The 16820-nt window shown below is 37.7% G+C and overlaps 1 protein-coding gene across 2 annotated transcripts in view; it reads left to right on the forward strand.

The window, feature by feature from the left end:
- Positions 1-201: 201 nt before the first annotated feature.
- The window catches only part of LOC127633296 (homeobox protein Mohawk-like), a 44207-nt gene continuing 27588 nt past the window's right edge, over positions 202-16820 (forward strand). For both annotated transcript variants that reach the window (XM_052112308.1, XM_052112309.1), the window contains exons 1-5: positions 202-296; positions 1016-1272; positions 3909-4068; positions 5548-5701; positions 9960-10289. In XM_052112308.1, the coding sequence (XP_051968268.1) occupies positions 1097-1272; positions 3909-4068; positions 5548-5701; positions 9960-10289 (820 nt within the window). In that variant the 5' untranslated portion in view covers positions 202-296; positions 1016-1096. The remainder of the gene's footprint in view (positions 297-1015; positions 1273-3908; positions 4069-5547; positions 5702-9959; positions 10290-16820) is intronic.

Genomic DNA, 16820 nt, shown 5'->3' on the forward strand with positions numbered 1-16820 from the left:
GCAGTGAACGCACTCAAGGGAATTTGCACTGGCTGTCTCCCGGTTACCTCCCCCTGCAGGGTCGCGGAACCGGCATAAAACAATCACGTTATGTTCGCCGTCTGATGCGCTTAGCTGGGAAACACGAGACGAGTCGTTTATTCAGGTTCCGGGGCGCGCTTGAATAAAGCACAGAGGCGAAAGCGGTTCGTGCGGTTTGCGCTCAGGATCTGTGAGAGGGGAACATGTGAGCGGGGAATGGGAAACTGGAAACTGGATTACACTTTACAGAAAGACGCAGAAGGGGAGCTTTTCAGGTACACTCATTCACCCTATATTTATAACTATTTTCATATAGAACTTTTTAAGTGTTGTCACTTAACGTAGCCGTGTCGCATCACATTCAATGAACTGCAGTAGTTTATATGGCACTAGCGGACTGGTTATAATCTATTAGGTGCGTGAAAAGGATCGCTAATGTTGACAGTGTTGTTGTTCTTAAATTTCAGTAGCTCTGCCCACAGGGATGTAAATACATATGTATGCAAATATCATAAATAGGCTAGTGCACATTTGAAATTTGATGCGATGTTAAATCTCACATTTTGCTCACACTAGTTGTAAAATCTAAATTTCTCACAAACGCATTATGTTTGTTCCTCTGTAGTTTATGTGTGAGCGCTTAAAATATGTGTCACTAACTTTGGGTCAACAAATTCACCATGAGTCTACAGAGTTCTCATTATGGGGTTAAACAGGCTTGCAAGACCATAAATAAAGTTTCATGTCAGAGTTTAAGACTGTACTTTAATTCAGTCAATATTCCTTCCTCAAGCCTGTTCAGATCCACGCGCTCAGTGAGTTTTCAATCTCCGTTTTGTTGTGGTGCGGTGCGCGAAATCTGACAGTTAAAAGGGAACTTCTGAGTGCATCTCACCAGAAATGATAAACTATGTAGTCTAAAATTATGTTTCCACTAGCAGGTCTCGGATAGCTCAACATAAGTCAACGAATCTTGTTTTATTCTGTTTGACAGGATTTTGACAAGGACTCTGCGCAACGGCGCCTTTCATTGTTGCGGCTGGACACAGAGGAACGAAGGACTAATAACCCAAAGATGAACACAATAGTGTTTAATAAGTTAAGTAGCCAGGTTTTATTCGAGGAGAAGGCGAATGAGGTCGAGAGAAGCAGTAGAAATTATTTAGAGGTGATAGATGGACACCATTCGGACCTGCTCGCCAGCAGCCAAGTCATCAAAGACAGCTCAACTATACGGCACAGGAGATCCGGGTATGTCAGAGACTTCAGTGCGTCTTTCTCAGAACGTACCGCATGTTTAGTTCATGCACATGTTTCTTATTAAAATCCCATTGATAATACTCCAAATTAATGACCTTATACAGATGTGATGTGGGTTGGAAATCTGCTTTGAAAATCATTATTACTTTTTATGTTTGAATGGACTAATTATTTATTCTGGTAATAAAATAAATAAATAAATCCGCCTAATGTTGAGAGCAAGTTGACTGTGGTCATTTTAACGCTTAATTGGAAACTTTTTAAAGATAAACATCAAGTTGTTCAATTTCAGGGCAAAAGAAAGCAGTGAGTGACACGTCAAACTGTTTGAACTGTCTGACTTTTGAAAGCCTTTTTTTTTTCTTTCATAGATTCGAGCTCAGTTGGTTAGAAAGCGTATGGTTCGATTTTACAATCTTTTACAGCCCTTTTATCTACGATATGTGCCGGGTTTCAAAAAGAGAACAGCAAGAAATTAATATTCACAATTAAAAGTCGCTGTCGGTGGTGCTGAATCAACAGTGGCTTGTCGTTCGGGTTGCTCATTCGTGTTCGGTAGCAGATTTAAAACACGTCCAAGATCTGTTTCTAATAAATTAACATTTCCTTCAACTGTATGTGTGGTCCAGTCAATCATGAATATTTTTGCAGTGCGGGAGTAAAAAAAAAAAGAAACCATGTCATTCCTTATTTGCCCTCCTCCTCCAAATGCGAACCCAGCGCGTTCCGCGCGCACCGCCTCAAACTGTTTACCCCTAACCTACGTTTTATTTGCAGACAACACAGTGGTCCCTTATACTACTGCGAGATACAGCAACACCTAACCTAAAAGTGATGTCTTGCGAACTGCTGGAAAACCTGTGCAAACATCCTCCGCTGCGGGTGCGTCTGGCTCGCGCGTATTGAAAGGCCGTTTGCGCGTGTAAGGCGAGCCAGTAAGATAACACTACAGCTGAGCTGGGTCACCTCGAGGGGAATACCACTGCTAATTAAGATTATTAATATAAATACAGAGGTGTGTGTCGCTGATATCGAGAACAGGGAGGGGAAAACGTCTGCAGGTTGTTAATACAGAACTGGGTTACAAGGAAAATATTTGCTGAACATGAACCTCGGACGGACGGACTTGAGCGTTGGGGGAAATATGTTAAATGTGCAGTGAGGTTTTTGGAAGATAACAAGGTGATATAACAGCGCCATACTGACATCTACAGGTTTGAATAACTTGCTTCTGTATGTGCAGTTTATAACGTGTATTTGGGCTTGCCTCTCAGTATAGCCTACAGTTTTCTTCTTGTCCACACATTTGACACTTTTTATGACAAATAGAAAGAAAGAAAGAAAGAAAGAAAGAAAGAAAGAAAGAAAGAAAGAAAGAAAGAAAGAAAGAAAAGGAAACTGTGAACCGATTCTTTCGCAGGGAGATTTCATTACAGAAGAATGCTCATTTCACTGAGCATGACTGTGAATTACTGATAGATACATATTAAAATGTATTTTAATGACATATCCACCACGAGGCAGGAGGGTTAACCAGAATTTAATGAACAGATAAAAACACCTAGAAATAAAAGTCAGTCAGCAATTCAAGGCCTTATCTAAAAAAATGCACACATATTGACATGGGCAAAATCAAAAAATAGATAATTGAATATAATAATAATAATAATAGGGTACAACGGGTCTAAAGCCACACCTTAAGGGGGAAAAAAGTGTTTTTTCTCGTTACAAGAGTATCAAGAAGAACATTTATTTTTATGGAATTTGGATGGAGCAACACAAATTGTGTGAAAAGAAATAACAGACTTTTTTTGTAATAATTGTTTTTTTTAAAGGTGGCGAGGGATCCTTTTACCCCACACCTGGAGTAAAAGTCTCCCTCACATGGGATAAAAGGTTCCCAGGGGTGTTTTATTGATATAGTGTAGATAACAGCAGCAATAGTTATGCAAATACTTTAAGACAGCAAGATGCTTTCTGAGTAACGAATCAAATCAAAATATCAACTTCTGAAAAGTGCAAATATTTCTTGTTCATTTCAATCACATTTGACATTTTAAAACATCTCAAGTATTCTATAAATAAATTAATCTGCAATGTGATTGTATCAGTCAATGTGAGCCCACTTTGTAAAATGTTGTAACAGATCTATTCCCACACTTAAGAAAAACAATGTGTTTAACAGGGGCCTTTTGCCCCTGCAACAGGGGGGCTTTTAATCCCAAATACTATCCTTTCACTTATTGGGCATTTATTTAATTTTGTCTTAAAATAAATTTGATAATTTCCAGGATGTTCATTAGCTACATGGATTTGCAGCATTTAAAAAATAATTAAACCCTGGGAGGTCTTTAGCCCCATTTTACACTAATACATGTTCATTTATTTGCTATTTTAGGACTTTATTTTCCATTGCTTCATAGATTAATTTCTTGATATTTCCTAGTAAGAACAGAGAAGCAGCAAGAACTTCCCCAAAAGAGTTCAAACTTATGATAATAATATTCCCTATGTGTAAAATCCTATGGAATTGAATTTGGAGTATTTCTCCACATGAGTGCCCATACTCAAGTCTTATATAGTTCTCATGAATTTGACATTTTGTTTTGGTTTGTTTTTCTTAACAGGTCTCGTCAGAATCCAGGAAAGGTACGGCATAAACGGCAAGCTCTGCAGGACATGGCCCGGCCTTTGAAACAGTGGCTCTACAAACACCGGGACAATCCTTACCCCACAAAAACAGAGAAAATACTTCTCGCACTTGGCTCACAAATGACACTTGTGCAGGTGAGTGCATTCATTTTTCACAACTTTTCCAGAAGCTTTGTACCTAATATCTCTTGGCTGAAGGATTATTGTGAAGTAGCAATTCATTCAGCTACATTTTACATTTACATGAGGATGCAGGTGTTCATTCCAAAAGTACCAAAGCACTTTTTGTCCATAGCAAGCAAACACAGGTCAATCGGTGGGTAACACTGTACATTAGAGACGTTTTTCTTTGGCTTGTGTTCAACTCTTTGTATGTGTGTCTTCCTGTCTAAGTGTCGGTTTCTGTATACACATCTGTCTCAGTCTGTGTCTCTGTATACTCATGAAGACATAAACATGTTCTCTAAATTTGTTAAGAATTGGTCCAGCTGAAGATGATATCCTGGATGACCCTAAAAAACATAATCTGGTTTTAATATTCATGAAAATGTTGACAAAAGTGTGAGCAAGCTGCACTGTGATACAGAAAAAAGACTTGCCAACACAAAACTACACCCTGTTACCAAACTTCAATGACTTAAAATTTATTTTATCAATTTATCTAACTTTGTGATTGTTCGACCCTCTCGGAACATCAGTACCGAAGATTCACCTGTTTTGTTTTTTCATTGCTAGTCCAATTTTCTACTCAAACAATGCCCCCCTAATGCACACACATTACCAACATATAAATAAACCCATTTAGAGACTCTACTCAGTACATATTCTAAAATTGCAGATAAGAACCAAACACATCCGATGGTATCTCAGTGTTTCCTCCAAAGATAACTAGCCTTCGTTGCCCTGTTTCAGTAGAAGGCCATCCAACAAAAATAAAGCTCTCGCTCTTTGAGAATTTTAAGATATATTTATTAATTTTATATAAAGCAGAGATTGGACAATTCAGGGCTTAGCTGGAAAAATGTCTTTAAAGAAGTGCCTCAGCACAGCTCCCATCATAAGTGGCTTGAAGTCTATCGGTCATGAAAAGTTTTTCTAGTATAACATCTAATAGTCTTTGGTCTCTATGAAATGTAGAAGGCTGAATATTGTTTTTATTGCAAAAAGACAGACGTTGTGCAGAGGAAAAGGAATATTATTAGGTGAGAGTGGCAGAGGCCAGAATAAGCACCAAGGTCGCCATTGTCTCAGTTGAAGAAGTGTTGATGTAATGGTACATTCACAATGTTCCCAACTAGGAACCTCTGTGTGTGGTAATCATTACCTACAATTTTTTATGTTTTTTTATTGTGTCCCAATAAATAAAGCTAGGTAGTTTAGTCCATGCACATGTGTTTTTGTGTGGGCTTGTTTCTGAAAATCTGCAAGCATTCATATTAGGCATACTTAAGACTTAAAAAAGGAGAAAACAGATTCAATAGGTAAACTTCTTTGTTACTTCCTCTTTATTGTGTATTTTTTTCTCAGCATTTGTGATTTCTTAAATATGTATTTGTCAAATTTTCATCATTATATTACACCCGTCATTATATAACACCCTTCCTCTTTTCTAAGGTGTCTAACTGGTTTGCAAATGCTCGACGGCGACTGAAGAACACAGTTAGGCAGCCTGATTTGAGTTGGGCACTTAGGATCAAACTCTACAACAAATATGTTCAGGGCAATGCAGAAAGACTGAGCGTCAGCAGCGATGACTCTTGCTCTGACGGTAAGACATACACATTGGCACTCTCACACACAATGTCAGGGGAGGATAGGCTCCACCAGCCGGGTCTAGTTTTTCCCAAGGTTTTTCCACCTCCACTACTTACATCGTATGGCTATAACATCTGATGGATTTTTTTTTTTGTCTTTTCACAGTCTCTTTGGAGTAGCATGATTTCTATAGTAAACTTCTTTGAAATAATAAGTACTGTGAAATGCAGTGTAGTTATCAAGACCAATAGAATCCAAAAATTTGTGGGAACCAGATGTAAAAGTTTAACAGTCTATTTAAAAAAATGCATATTGATCGATCACTAGTCTTCATATTGAGGGGAACTTGTCCTTGTCAGTTTCTATGGTGGTTAAGGCCCTGGCTGAAACACACACTTAAGCAGCTGCTCACATGCATACGTAGTCAGTGTTTTACAAATATCGTCACATAGCACAGATATTGAAATAAACTCTGTTAATCACTACATGAGTGTATACACAATATGCGAGTAAAACTGCTCTTTAAAACAAACAAGTGCAAACAAATTCACATATATCTGTAATAAATTTGTTTGGTAAGAAATGTTGTGTTATTTGTAGGATACTCTATGGGCTTTTATTCAGCATGTAGCTGAGACAGACTAGGCAGGGTGCTTTAACAGGGATGTTTTATTACAAAGCAGTCAGTGCAACAATCTAAACATTTTTATAGTATCATATAGCAGCAGAACCGTAAATCAGAGTTGGGGTATGCTGAGTGCACTGCTGTGTTCATCCTCCTCTATGTTTATGTTAACCGGGCAGACAAGTAGGCTTACAGACAGTCATGCACGCTGTGATTAACAAACCACAATGGGGCGTCAAGACTTAACCACAAACACAAACTTGCGCCTAAATGCACAAACACAACAACATTCTAGCTAACAATCTGAAGTCCTCTCTCTTTCTCTCTAATCAACACACAAATGCATTACAACTGCAGGGATGTTACTTGCTCTCTGACAAATAGGATGTTTGTTTGTTTCACTTCTCAAAAATAAACATGCATCCACAAGTTCTATCAGAACAATAATCATATCCTTGTGCTTAATGGTGACCTCCAAACACACACACACACACACACGAGGGCCGCAAGCACGCACTGTATTTGGTCCCCTTATTAGATGTCTTGGACTAACACACTCTGTGGTTAGAAGAGGAATGTCCAGTCTGTGCATCTCACATGTGTTTCATCCTACAAATAACTTCTCCCTTCTGTAACACAGTAGAGTGCAATGAAATCTGTGTCAGCGCCCTTACTTCACCTTTGATCTTTAATTCCCTCACCTCCTAGACAAACCTAATCTTGCCATGGAAACATTTCTAGAGGAAAAGCATGTCTTACACTACATATTAGTTTACCACCATCTTTGTCACTAAGCACATAGATAAAGCACATAGGTATAGCACATAGATATAGCACATAGGTATAGCACATAGAGATAGCACATAGGTATAGCACATAGATATAGCACATAGGTATAGCACATAGATAAAGCACATAGATAAAGCACATAGGTATAGCACATAGATAAAGCACATAGATAAAGCACATAGGTATAGCACATAGATATAGCACATAGATAAAGCACATAGGTATAGCACATAGGTATAGCACATAGATATAGCACATAGGTATAGCACATAGATAAAGCACATAGGTATAGCACATAGATAAAGCACATAGATAAAGCACATAGGTATAGCACATAGATAAAGCACATAGATAAAGCACATAGGTATAGCACATAGATATAGCACATAGATAAAGCACATAGGTATAGCACATAGATATAGCACATAGGTATAGCACATAGATATAGCACATAGGTATAGCACATAGATAAAGCACATAGGTATAGCACATAGATAAAGCACATAGATAAAGCACATAGGTATAGCACATAGATATAGCACATAGATATAGCACATAGGTATAGCACATAGATATAGCACATAGATATAGCACATAGATGAAGCACATAGATATAGCACATAGATGAAGCACATAGATAAAGCACATAGAGATTATTGTTCATAGTGCAGTATATTCTAAATTGTAACATATCTTAACTGTAATGCAAAAATTGAATTCTCATATAATTTAACTGTAACGTATTTAAACACCATTTGTTGTTCTGCATTTAATTTGATAATAATTAAATCAATAAATAAAACAGTAGAAAATTACTCTATTTCATTAATGAGATTCTAATAAGTTTCACCATTGAGAATTTTGAAAAAATATAAAAATTTCAAACAAAATTTTTGCTATATAAAACATCCCCACATTAAAGAAATAATAATTTTGGTGGGAAATGTGCTTAATTTCTTGAAAAAGGTAATAATGCAAAAAATCCTATTATACCTAAAATAGGCTTTATTGCCTCTTAGCAAATATAATTTTCATATTTTGCTGATAAATATAATTTCTTGCTGATTTTAAGGGTTAAATATGTTTTCATGAGATTCACCCAAATGCATAGCTGAAATGATACAAGTAGCATCTCATTCAATGTCAAACAAGTTGCTTCTTACAGTGAATATCAAATGTGAAACCCTGCTTTTATCACATGAAAAAAAAGAACCATGTAAAGTCTCTTCTTATAGATGTTTAGAGGTAAAGTTTGTTGCACTCAGGTCACATTTTATCAGGTCTGTCGTTCCCATGTTTGAGCTCAATAATTTTGTGCTACACAGAAGATCTGAGCTTCAGACACACTCTTCACACCTTTGAGCTAATATAGAGCCTTGCAGTGAAATCCTACCTCACTTAGGAGGCATTCACTCTCACAATCCTGACCTCGTATCCTAGGAAATATTGCGTTTGTGTGAACTGCTGTGTGTTTACCTTTGTTTCCTGCATTATGGGATGGTCGTCAGGGCAATATACAATAAGTGTTTACTAAAACAACCTTTAAAATTGACGGAATTTTAGGACATGCAGTGGACCAAAAACAAAAAGGAATCCACACACCTTGGTAAAAAAGAAGAAAAAACAAGTCTAAAAGAAGCTAATTCAAAGAAATGTTGAACATTTTAGTTCATCATAATCGTATTTTAATGAAGAATTACATAAAACATGACTGTGATAAACCAGAAGGTGTACAAAGTGGACAGAAAGGTGAAAGTGGACAAAAAAGTAGAACCAAATGATTTAGTCCCCAAGAAACTCATTCTCAGTAAATACAATCAATGCCAAAAATGTAGACATTTAATAACCCAAATCTAAAACTAATTAAAAGCAATGTGTTAACATACTAGATCATAATCAAGTCCAGCTTAATACAATTAACCTTTCTAATTTTTTGTTTTAGATTGAGGGGAAAAAAATTCTGTCGATGCTACAAACAAAGAGGTTATTAACTTGAAGGGCCTGATTTTTGCATCTTCATTCTACCTTCTGGTGACAAGGCTAACAAAAGTATTAACTTTCTTGAAATAGTGGCATGAGTGACTGTCGACGGTGGGAAAAAAACTTTGAAATTCTCAATGTCATATCTTTTCTGACTACTGTTGTATTACAAATGCATACATATTTTTACCAATGTCATCCAGTTATAAAACATGCCAGTGACCATTTGTTTTGTTCGATAATGCATAACTGATTAATATTTTTGTTAGCAGCAGCATAAATCAGATGATCTATCACTCACATTGTGATACTTTCTCAACGGCCGTGCTAGGCTCAAAGATCCAAACCTGCTTTGATTCAGCCTCTGTAGCAGAAATCAGCACCAAATTTGATCTGACGCACTTGCAGCAGGTGGAATTTTCAATCACTGCAATCCAGTCAAGAGTTTTCTGTCTGCTCGAGTGATCTTTGCAGAAGAAAAAGGTTTCCAGTAAAGTGTGATTAAATGGAAATGTGTCTGTGGTGCTCACTGTCAGGCTGAGAAGCTCTAAAGGGGAGCCTTTTTAAAATCTTTGCTTTTACAGTTGTTGTTACTGATAGAGTATGGTGCTATCAATGCCAGAGTACATACAGAGTCAATGTATATCTTGACTGCACTGTAAGTTGTTTTGGATATAAGCATCTGCCAAATGCAAATGTAATCTTTAAACATGTAAATCTAAGAAAAAGTTAATCTTTAGCACGACATTACCCTCATGTTGTTCCAAACCCTCTTGACTTTCTTTCACACAAACACAAAGGGGTAAACAAATCTTTTTCAATGTTCTCAAATGTAAATTCGACATATTTTTATGTTTCCTTCCTGAATTCCTTCCAGATGGTGACACAGGAGCATGCACCCAGGTTGGTGAGTTCAACAAACCAATGTACCAGAGCGTCATCAAGAAGGAAGGTGGTGCTGTGGGGGCAGGTCTTCGAGCAGCCAGAGATGCCTCATTGTCTGATGACTATGTGTCACCACCCAAATATAAGAGCAGCCTGTTGCACCGTTACCTTAATGACTCCCTCCGTCACGTTATGGTGGCCAACGGCGTAATGGACACACGGAGGAGGAACCACTCAGGCTCCTTCAGCTCTAACGAGTATGATGAAGACCTGCTCTCACCTTCGTCATCAGAGGCAGAAGCCAACTTTATCTACAGGACGGGTGAGCTACTGACAGTCATCTTTTTCCTAGTATTCTCTACTCTTTCTCCTCTTCTCTCTCTCTTTCCTATTTTTCTCTGTACTGATTTTCTTTTGTTGATTGGGAGGAAGAAAGGGCATCTTTAACTGTTTTACCAGCTCAGTATCAGCTGTGTTTGTCCAATGCTGGGACCTCGGCTCCTTGTTCCACAACAAGAGGAGTTGTCAGAGATAATATGTTTTCATTATTCTCTCTCTCTCTCACACACACACACACACACTCACGCACGCACATGGACAAGTTCTATAAATCATGGAATTTAAACTTGACATTTATAAATATTATGAAATATGTTTTTAATTGTATGAAAATAGTGGTAAGTTAAAAATGTTGTAGTTCAATAGTTGAAAGAATGTTTTCCTTTCTATAAATGTTTGTACTTTTGATTAAAAGTTAAAGGTTATGCAAGTTCAAATTTGGTCTCGTAGTGAAATTAAACATACAGTTGAAATAGTTTATCCTAGTTTAGTCTCCAGCCCATTAACTATCATAAACTGAATGGATCCATTTATTCATTGTGACTAATTCTCTCTCTCCCCCATCCTAATTTTCTCCTATTCTCTTTATTTTCATTTTCTTTTTGCATCTATTACAGTACATCCTTTTTTTTCTGTCTCCCTTTTTGTCAAAACTGAGATATGGACATAGAAACAACACAGTTGTTTTTTTGCGTGTCTTAACACCAACTGCTATGAAGCAAGAAGTCCTTATTCAAAAGAATATTCACGAGGGAGAAAGAACTGCTTATTTGTGTGTTTTTGCAAGTGTGAAAGTGTATATTAGCCTTGAATAACAGTTTATAACAGTATGTGAGTATGTGTACTTGTGTATGCAAGTGTTTGTGCGGATGGACCATTATTCTTTGCGGTGTCTTAAGTGAGTAAAGCTTTGACCTGAGGAATTTCACCCTGAGGCCTCTCCATCTAAAGCATTGAAATATTCCATGTGGGCCTACTCATAGGTCACTTTCCAAAGTTACAATTTTCAGATTTGTGGTTCCAGCTTTTAAATACTTCCAAACATTTCTGAAGTTCTTGAAACCACTGATAAAATAGGGATGAATATTTTCTTTTTATCCAGGATTTTCTGGCTCATTTGTTCCAAGTCTCTCGGCAGTGAATGTCTGCAGTACTCGGTCATCTGTGTTAGCTCCCATGTCCTCCAGGTGTTTGTGATGTTATCGCAAATCTTTTGGACGTACAAAAATGACAAATATGTTTCAAGAGAGTCTTTGCAATTATTTAAGCCCTCCTCATCTAGATCTGGGAGTATATCATCCCCTATTGATCATTTGTTGGAATTTATGTGAGATATTGTTTCGGGGACTGGGGCTGTAGATTGCATCTGTTTGCTCTCTCTTCTCCTGAAGAAAGAACGGCGGGTTTCTTCAGGTCAGAACACTGTGTCTTTGTTCTGACAGAATTCATAACTGATAACAATGTTTGCCCCTCACTTTTTCACTTTCATATTGTTTTCCATAAAGATCCTCAGGAATCCCGCCATGCAATCTTTGTTTTATTTTGTTTCTCTCCATTTCATTTTGCCATTTCTTACTGACTAACGTGTTTTGTATTATCTCGAAGCTGAGAAAAAAGAAAGCTGTAAATGTCCTCAGACATAGAAGCTCCCTGAGCATTACATGAACACAAGGCTGCCTGTGTAGACACCTGCTGAGAGAGATAAGCAGGGATAGATAGATAGATATAGAAACAATATAAATAAAAGAGTTGTGCTTGAATTAGTTCTTCCTAAATTAATATTTATGTGGCTCATATAAAGACACTGTCTTTGTTCTGCTTACATGGTACTATTTCCTGGCTGAGGATTCTCAAGACCTCGTCAGGTTGTTGAAGTGTCTGTTTTTTATTTTCTATGTGAGTATATTCCACACGAAAGGTTTTCCACAGTTAGAACTCATATTACATACGGCGTATTTTTTGCAACAGACAATAAGGGAACAATAAGAATACGACACAAGTATAAATATTAAATTGATATTACATTTTGTCAATCTTGTTGCTGTTTAGCAAACCAAAGATTTAACTCTCTATTTTCCCACTATTCTCTTTCTTTCCATTTTCTTTGTTACTGCATTCCAGAATATTTTCGTACAAACATTCCTCAAATTTCAAATTTCAGGCGTGTGGTAGAAATTTTATTTCCATGGTTGTTACCCTTTTTTTAACAGCTGTCTGTCGGTCTCTGCACAGTGTTAATGTTTTAGCTCAGATATCTTTAAACCAAAGTGGCATCGTAGACTACTGGGAGTCCCAGTGATTAAATGTAACTTAAAGGAACTAAAGGGGTTCTTGCCTTTTTATCACTCCTCACTTTGAGTTTCACAGATCAGACATGGCAAAGGAATGTCAGGCCAGCTAAGCCTCAATTCCTCTGATGGAAAACTAAAGAGGCCATTGTGTTAGAAAAAAATCCGAAGTAAAAACGCAATGAGAACCCTGATGGAAGTTTCTTTGAAAACAAGAAGCGAGAAAATTCCAGGGCACATGCCAGGGATTTTATGTCAAATTGTGCTTAAATGGGATACTTAATGGAAGGAATCTTGCTCAGTGTTTTCCCTCCATTCATGGTAACAAGTTTAGGGCTGTCCTGTATGATATAGATCACTATCCAGCACTGTCAGACTGGATGAGGGCTGGGGAGAGCTCGCAGTAGAGTGAGAGCATGCAGGAAAATATTTAGCAGAACTTTATCGCTTTAGATGTATTTTCACAGTTTGCATCAGGGGCTACTCATGGTGGAATCTCATAAGCCACATAGAAAGTGGATCAAATGGAACAAATTGGTTGCTGGACAGTTTACTCTAGATTTATGTGTTATTTGCCATGATATTCCTTTTAAGTTTAAAAGGTGATCCATTATTTTGTAGCTTTCATGGCATTTGTTTTGATGAGCTGAGATGTGATGAAAGTGACATTTTTTTGGTCCTCAGTATCTCAATTTTGAAATCTGACTTTGAGGGCTCTGGAAATTGAATGTTACCATATACTGTCTATTAGGTTTTAATGAGGACAATGATTTCTTATAAATGATCAGGCCATCCTGTTGAAATAACTCCAGCTGTCTTTTTGCAGTCTCTGCTCCTTTTTAGTTGAAAAGTTAGTTTGCCATTGTTAAGCAATCTCTTCCATTGCCTGGAAACATATATATGTATATAAGATATTTTTATATATATATATATATATATATACACTCACCTAAAGGATTATTAGGAACACCATACTAATACTGTGTTTGACCCCCTTTCGCCTTCAGAACTGCCGTAATTCTACGTGGCATTGATTCAACAAGGTGCTGAAAGCATTCTTTAGAAATGTTGGCCCATATTGATAGGATAGCATCTTGCAGTTGATGGAGATTTGTGGGATGCACATCCAGGGCATGAAGCTCACGTTCCACCACATCCCAAAGATGCTCTATTGGGTTGAGATCTGGTGACTGTGGGGGCCATTTTAGTACAGTGAACTCATTGTCATGTTCAAGAAACCAATTTGAAATGATTCGAGCTTTGTGACATGGTGCATTATCCTGCTGGAAGTAGCCATCAGAGGATGGGTACATGGTGGCCATAAAGGGATGGACATGGACAGAAACAATGCTCAGGTAGGCCGTGGCATTTAAACGATGCCCAATTGGCACTAAGGGGCCTAAAGTGTGCCAAGAAAACATCCCCACACCATTACACCACCACCACCAGCCTGCACAGTGGTAACAAGGCATGATGGATCCATGTTCTCATTCTGTTTACGCCAAACTCTGACTCTACCATCTGAATGTCTCAACAGAAATCGAGACTCATCAGACCAGGCAACATTTTTCCAGTCTTCAACTGTCCAATTTTGGTGAGCTCTTGCAAATTGTAGCCTCTTTTTCCTATTTGTAGTGGAGATGAGTGGTACCCGGTGGGGTCTTCTGCTGTTGTAGCCCATCCGCCTCAAGGTTGTGCATGTTGTGGCTTCACAAATGCTTTGCTGCATACCTCGGTTGTAACGAGTGGTTATTTCAGGCAAAGTTGCTCTTCTATCAGCTTGAATCAGTCGGCCTATTCTCCTCTGACCTCTAGCATCAACAAGGCATTTTCGCCCACAGGACTGCCGCATACTGGATGTTTTTCCCTTTTCACACCATTCTTTGTAAACACTAGAAATGGTTGTGCGTGAAAATCCCAGTAACTGAGCAGATTGTGAAATACTCAGACCGGCCCGTCTGGCACCAACAACCATGCCACGCTCAAAATTGCTTAAATCACCTTTCTTTCCCATTCTGACATTCAGTTTGGAGTTCAGGAGATTGTCTTGACCAGGACCACACCCCTAAATGCATTGAAGCAACTGCCATGTGATTGGTTGATTAGATAATTGCATTAATGAGAAATTGAACAGGTGTTCCTAATAAGCCTTTAGGTGAGTGTATATATATATATATATATATATATATATATATATATATATATATATATATATATATAAAGAAATACTTTATATGTTTGTGATCTACAGTGTAAATTCACTCTCACCCTCACACCATCTAAGATGCGTATCTAAAATGCCATCTTTCATCTGCTGAACACAAACAAAGGTTTTTATAAGAATATCTCAGCTCTGCAGGTCCATACAATGCAAGCAAAAGGGTGCCAACATTTTGAAGCTCCAAAATCCACATAAGACATCTCTGGTGGTTAAATCCATATCTTCAGCAGCGATATGATAAATGTGGGTGAGAAACAGATAAATATTTAAGTCATTTTTTCTCTTCCTTGCACAGTCAATCTCCACTTCACTTTCACATACTTCTTCTGTTTTTGGTGATTCACATCCTTCATGCATATCACCTAGGAAGGGATGATAATTTATGATTTAACTGCTGGAGTCTTATGGATAACATTTATGATGCCTTTATGTGCTTTTTGGAGCTTCACATTTTGGCACCATTTCACCAGCATTTTAAAGACCAACAGAACTTCTTAATTTGTGTTATGCAGAAGACAGATGCCTCTGACCTTCTGGGATGCCAGGAGGGTGAGTAAATCATGAGAGAATTTAAATTTTTTGGGTGAACTATCCCTTAAAAAAAAAAAAAATATTCCCATTAAATTTGCAAAAGAAAAAACCACTAACACTCTTTTTCCAATCATTCATTTGGCTGTGCTTTAGTGTGTCAGCTAAGCACTGTCACTGAACCAAAACTGTGTTTTATGACATAAAAAGACTTTCTTTTCAAGGGCAGTGGACATTAAATAGAGGCAAGAGACAGAAATATGTTTCATGAAAACAGAGAGGCTTGACAAGGCCACCAGGGCTCATAGGTGCCAGTCACTTATAAGAGTCCTGCAGAATTATTGAACTGAAGCTTCTGAACAAAGTGCTTTAAAAGTAATTATCCTAGAAAAGTAGAATCTCTTTGACTAACAACCATCATTGCAGCTTGCAGACCAGCCTCACTTTAATCTGCCTGGTGGGCTATTCAGGCAAGCCTTTAACGGCAATACATTATTCAGTTGGCTAAAAAGGCAGCATGTAAATTCAGGCATTATGAATATGCAGGGCCTGCTGTTTATCTGACGATGGACAACTCTGTGTGTGTACAGCTAGGAATGTACAGTATGCTTTTATTGCTGTTTTTACACAAGTGACTACACATCCAATACACTACAAAAAACATTCAGAGTCTGATGCCATTAAAAGTTTGAAAGTCTCTCTTTGCCCTCAAAGCACTACAGGCTTTGGCTAACATGCCAGTTTAGTATTGTTTGACAGAGACTTCAAGAGATGAGGAGAAATGTGTAATTTAGAATTACAGCCTAGCAGGGATATGGCATTTAAAGAGTACATGCTTAACTGGGTGATTTACAGTAGCTGACTGCTCACTGACCACAGCGGGACAATGCCTTATCTAGCTTTACTGTCAAAATCTCATAGAACAGACATTTATGGAAAGATCTCAGTCTGTCTCTTTGTGCTGTATCAAATTAGGGCTGTCGATTTAAGTGTGATTAATTATATTGAAAAAAATGTGTTAAAAAATTACATAATTAATCATACTCACTGAACTGTACAGAAATTCCATTATAAAAGTATGTATTTATTTATTTTTTGCCATTGGAGCTATGCAAGTTTGAAGTATGTGTAACTATGTGTTGTAAAAAGCCGCGTAAGCAGGGGGTGGTCAGCGTACCTCAGCAAACTTCGAAAGCAGCACAGCCACAGAATGAGAGCAGGTCATGCAGGAAAGCTGGAGGACACACAAAAGAAAGCAGAGGTCTCGAGACGTGATATTCAAAGTTTTAACTTTGATGTAGTGTCATAAAAACTCAGCGTTTAAGAAGCTGAATACCAATGAGAAGCTCCAAAATTGTCCGTCTGATGTATATGTACATATTGTAGGCCGACAATTAAAAATAGTACAGATGGATCTCAAGAACGTGTCCTGTGAGAACAGGAAAAGCATTGCTGTATGCTTAGACTGTAGGATTGT

Source organism: Xyrauchen texanus, chromosome 40 (genome assembly GCF_025860055.1).
Source record: "Xyrauchen texanus isolate HMW12.3.18 chromosome 40, RBS_HiC_50CHRs, whole genome shotgun sequence".
Classification (NCBI taxonomy): Eukaryota; Metazoa; Chordata; class Actinopteri; order Cypriniformes; family Catostomidae; genus Xyrauchen; species Xyrauchen texanus.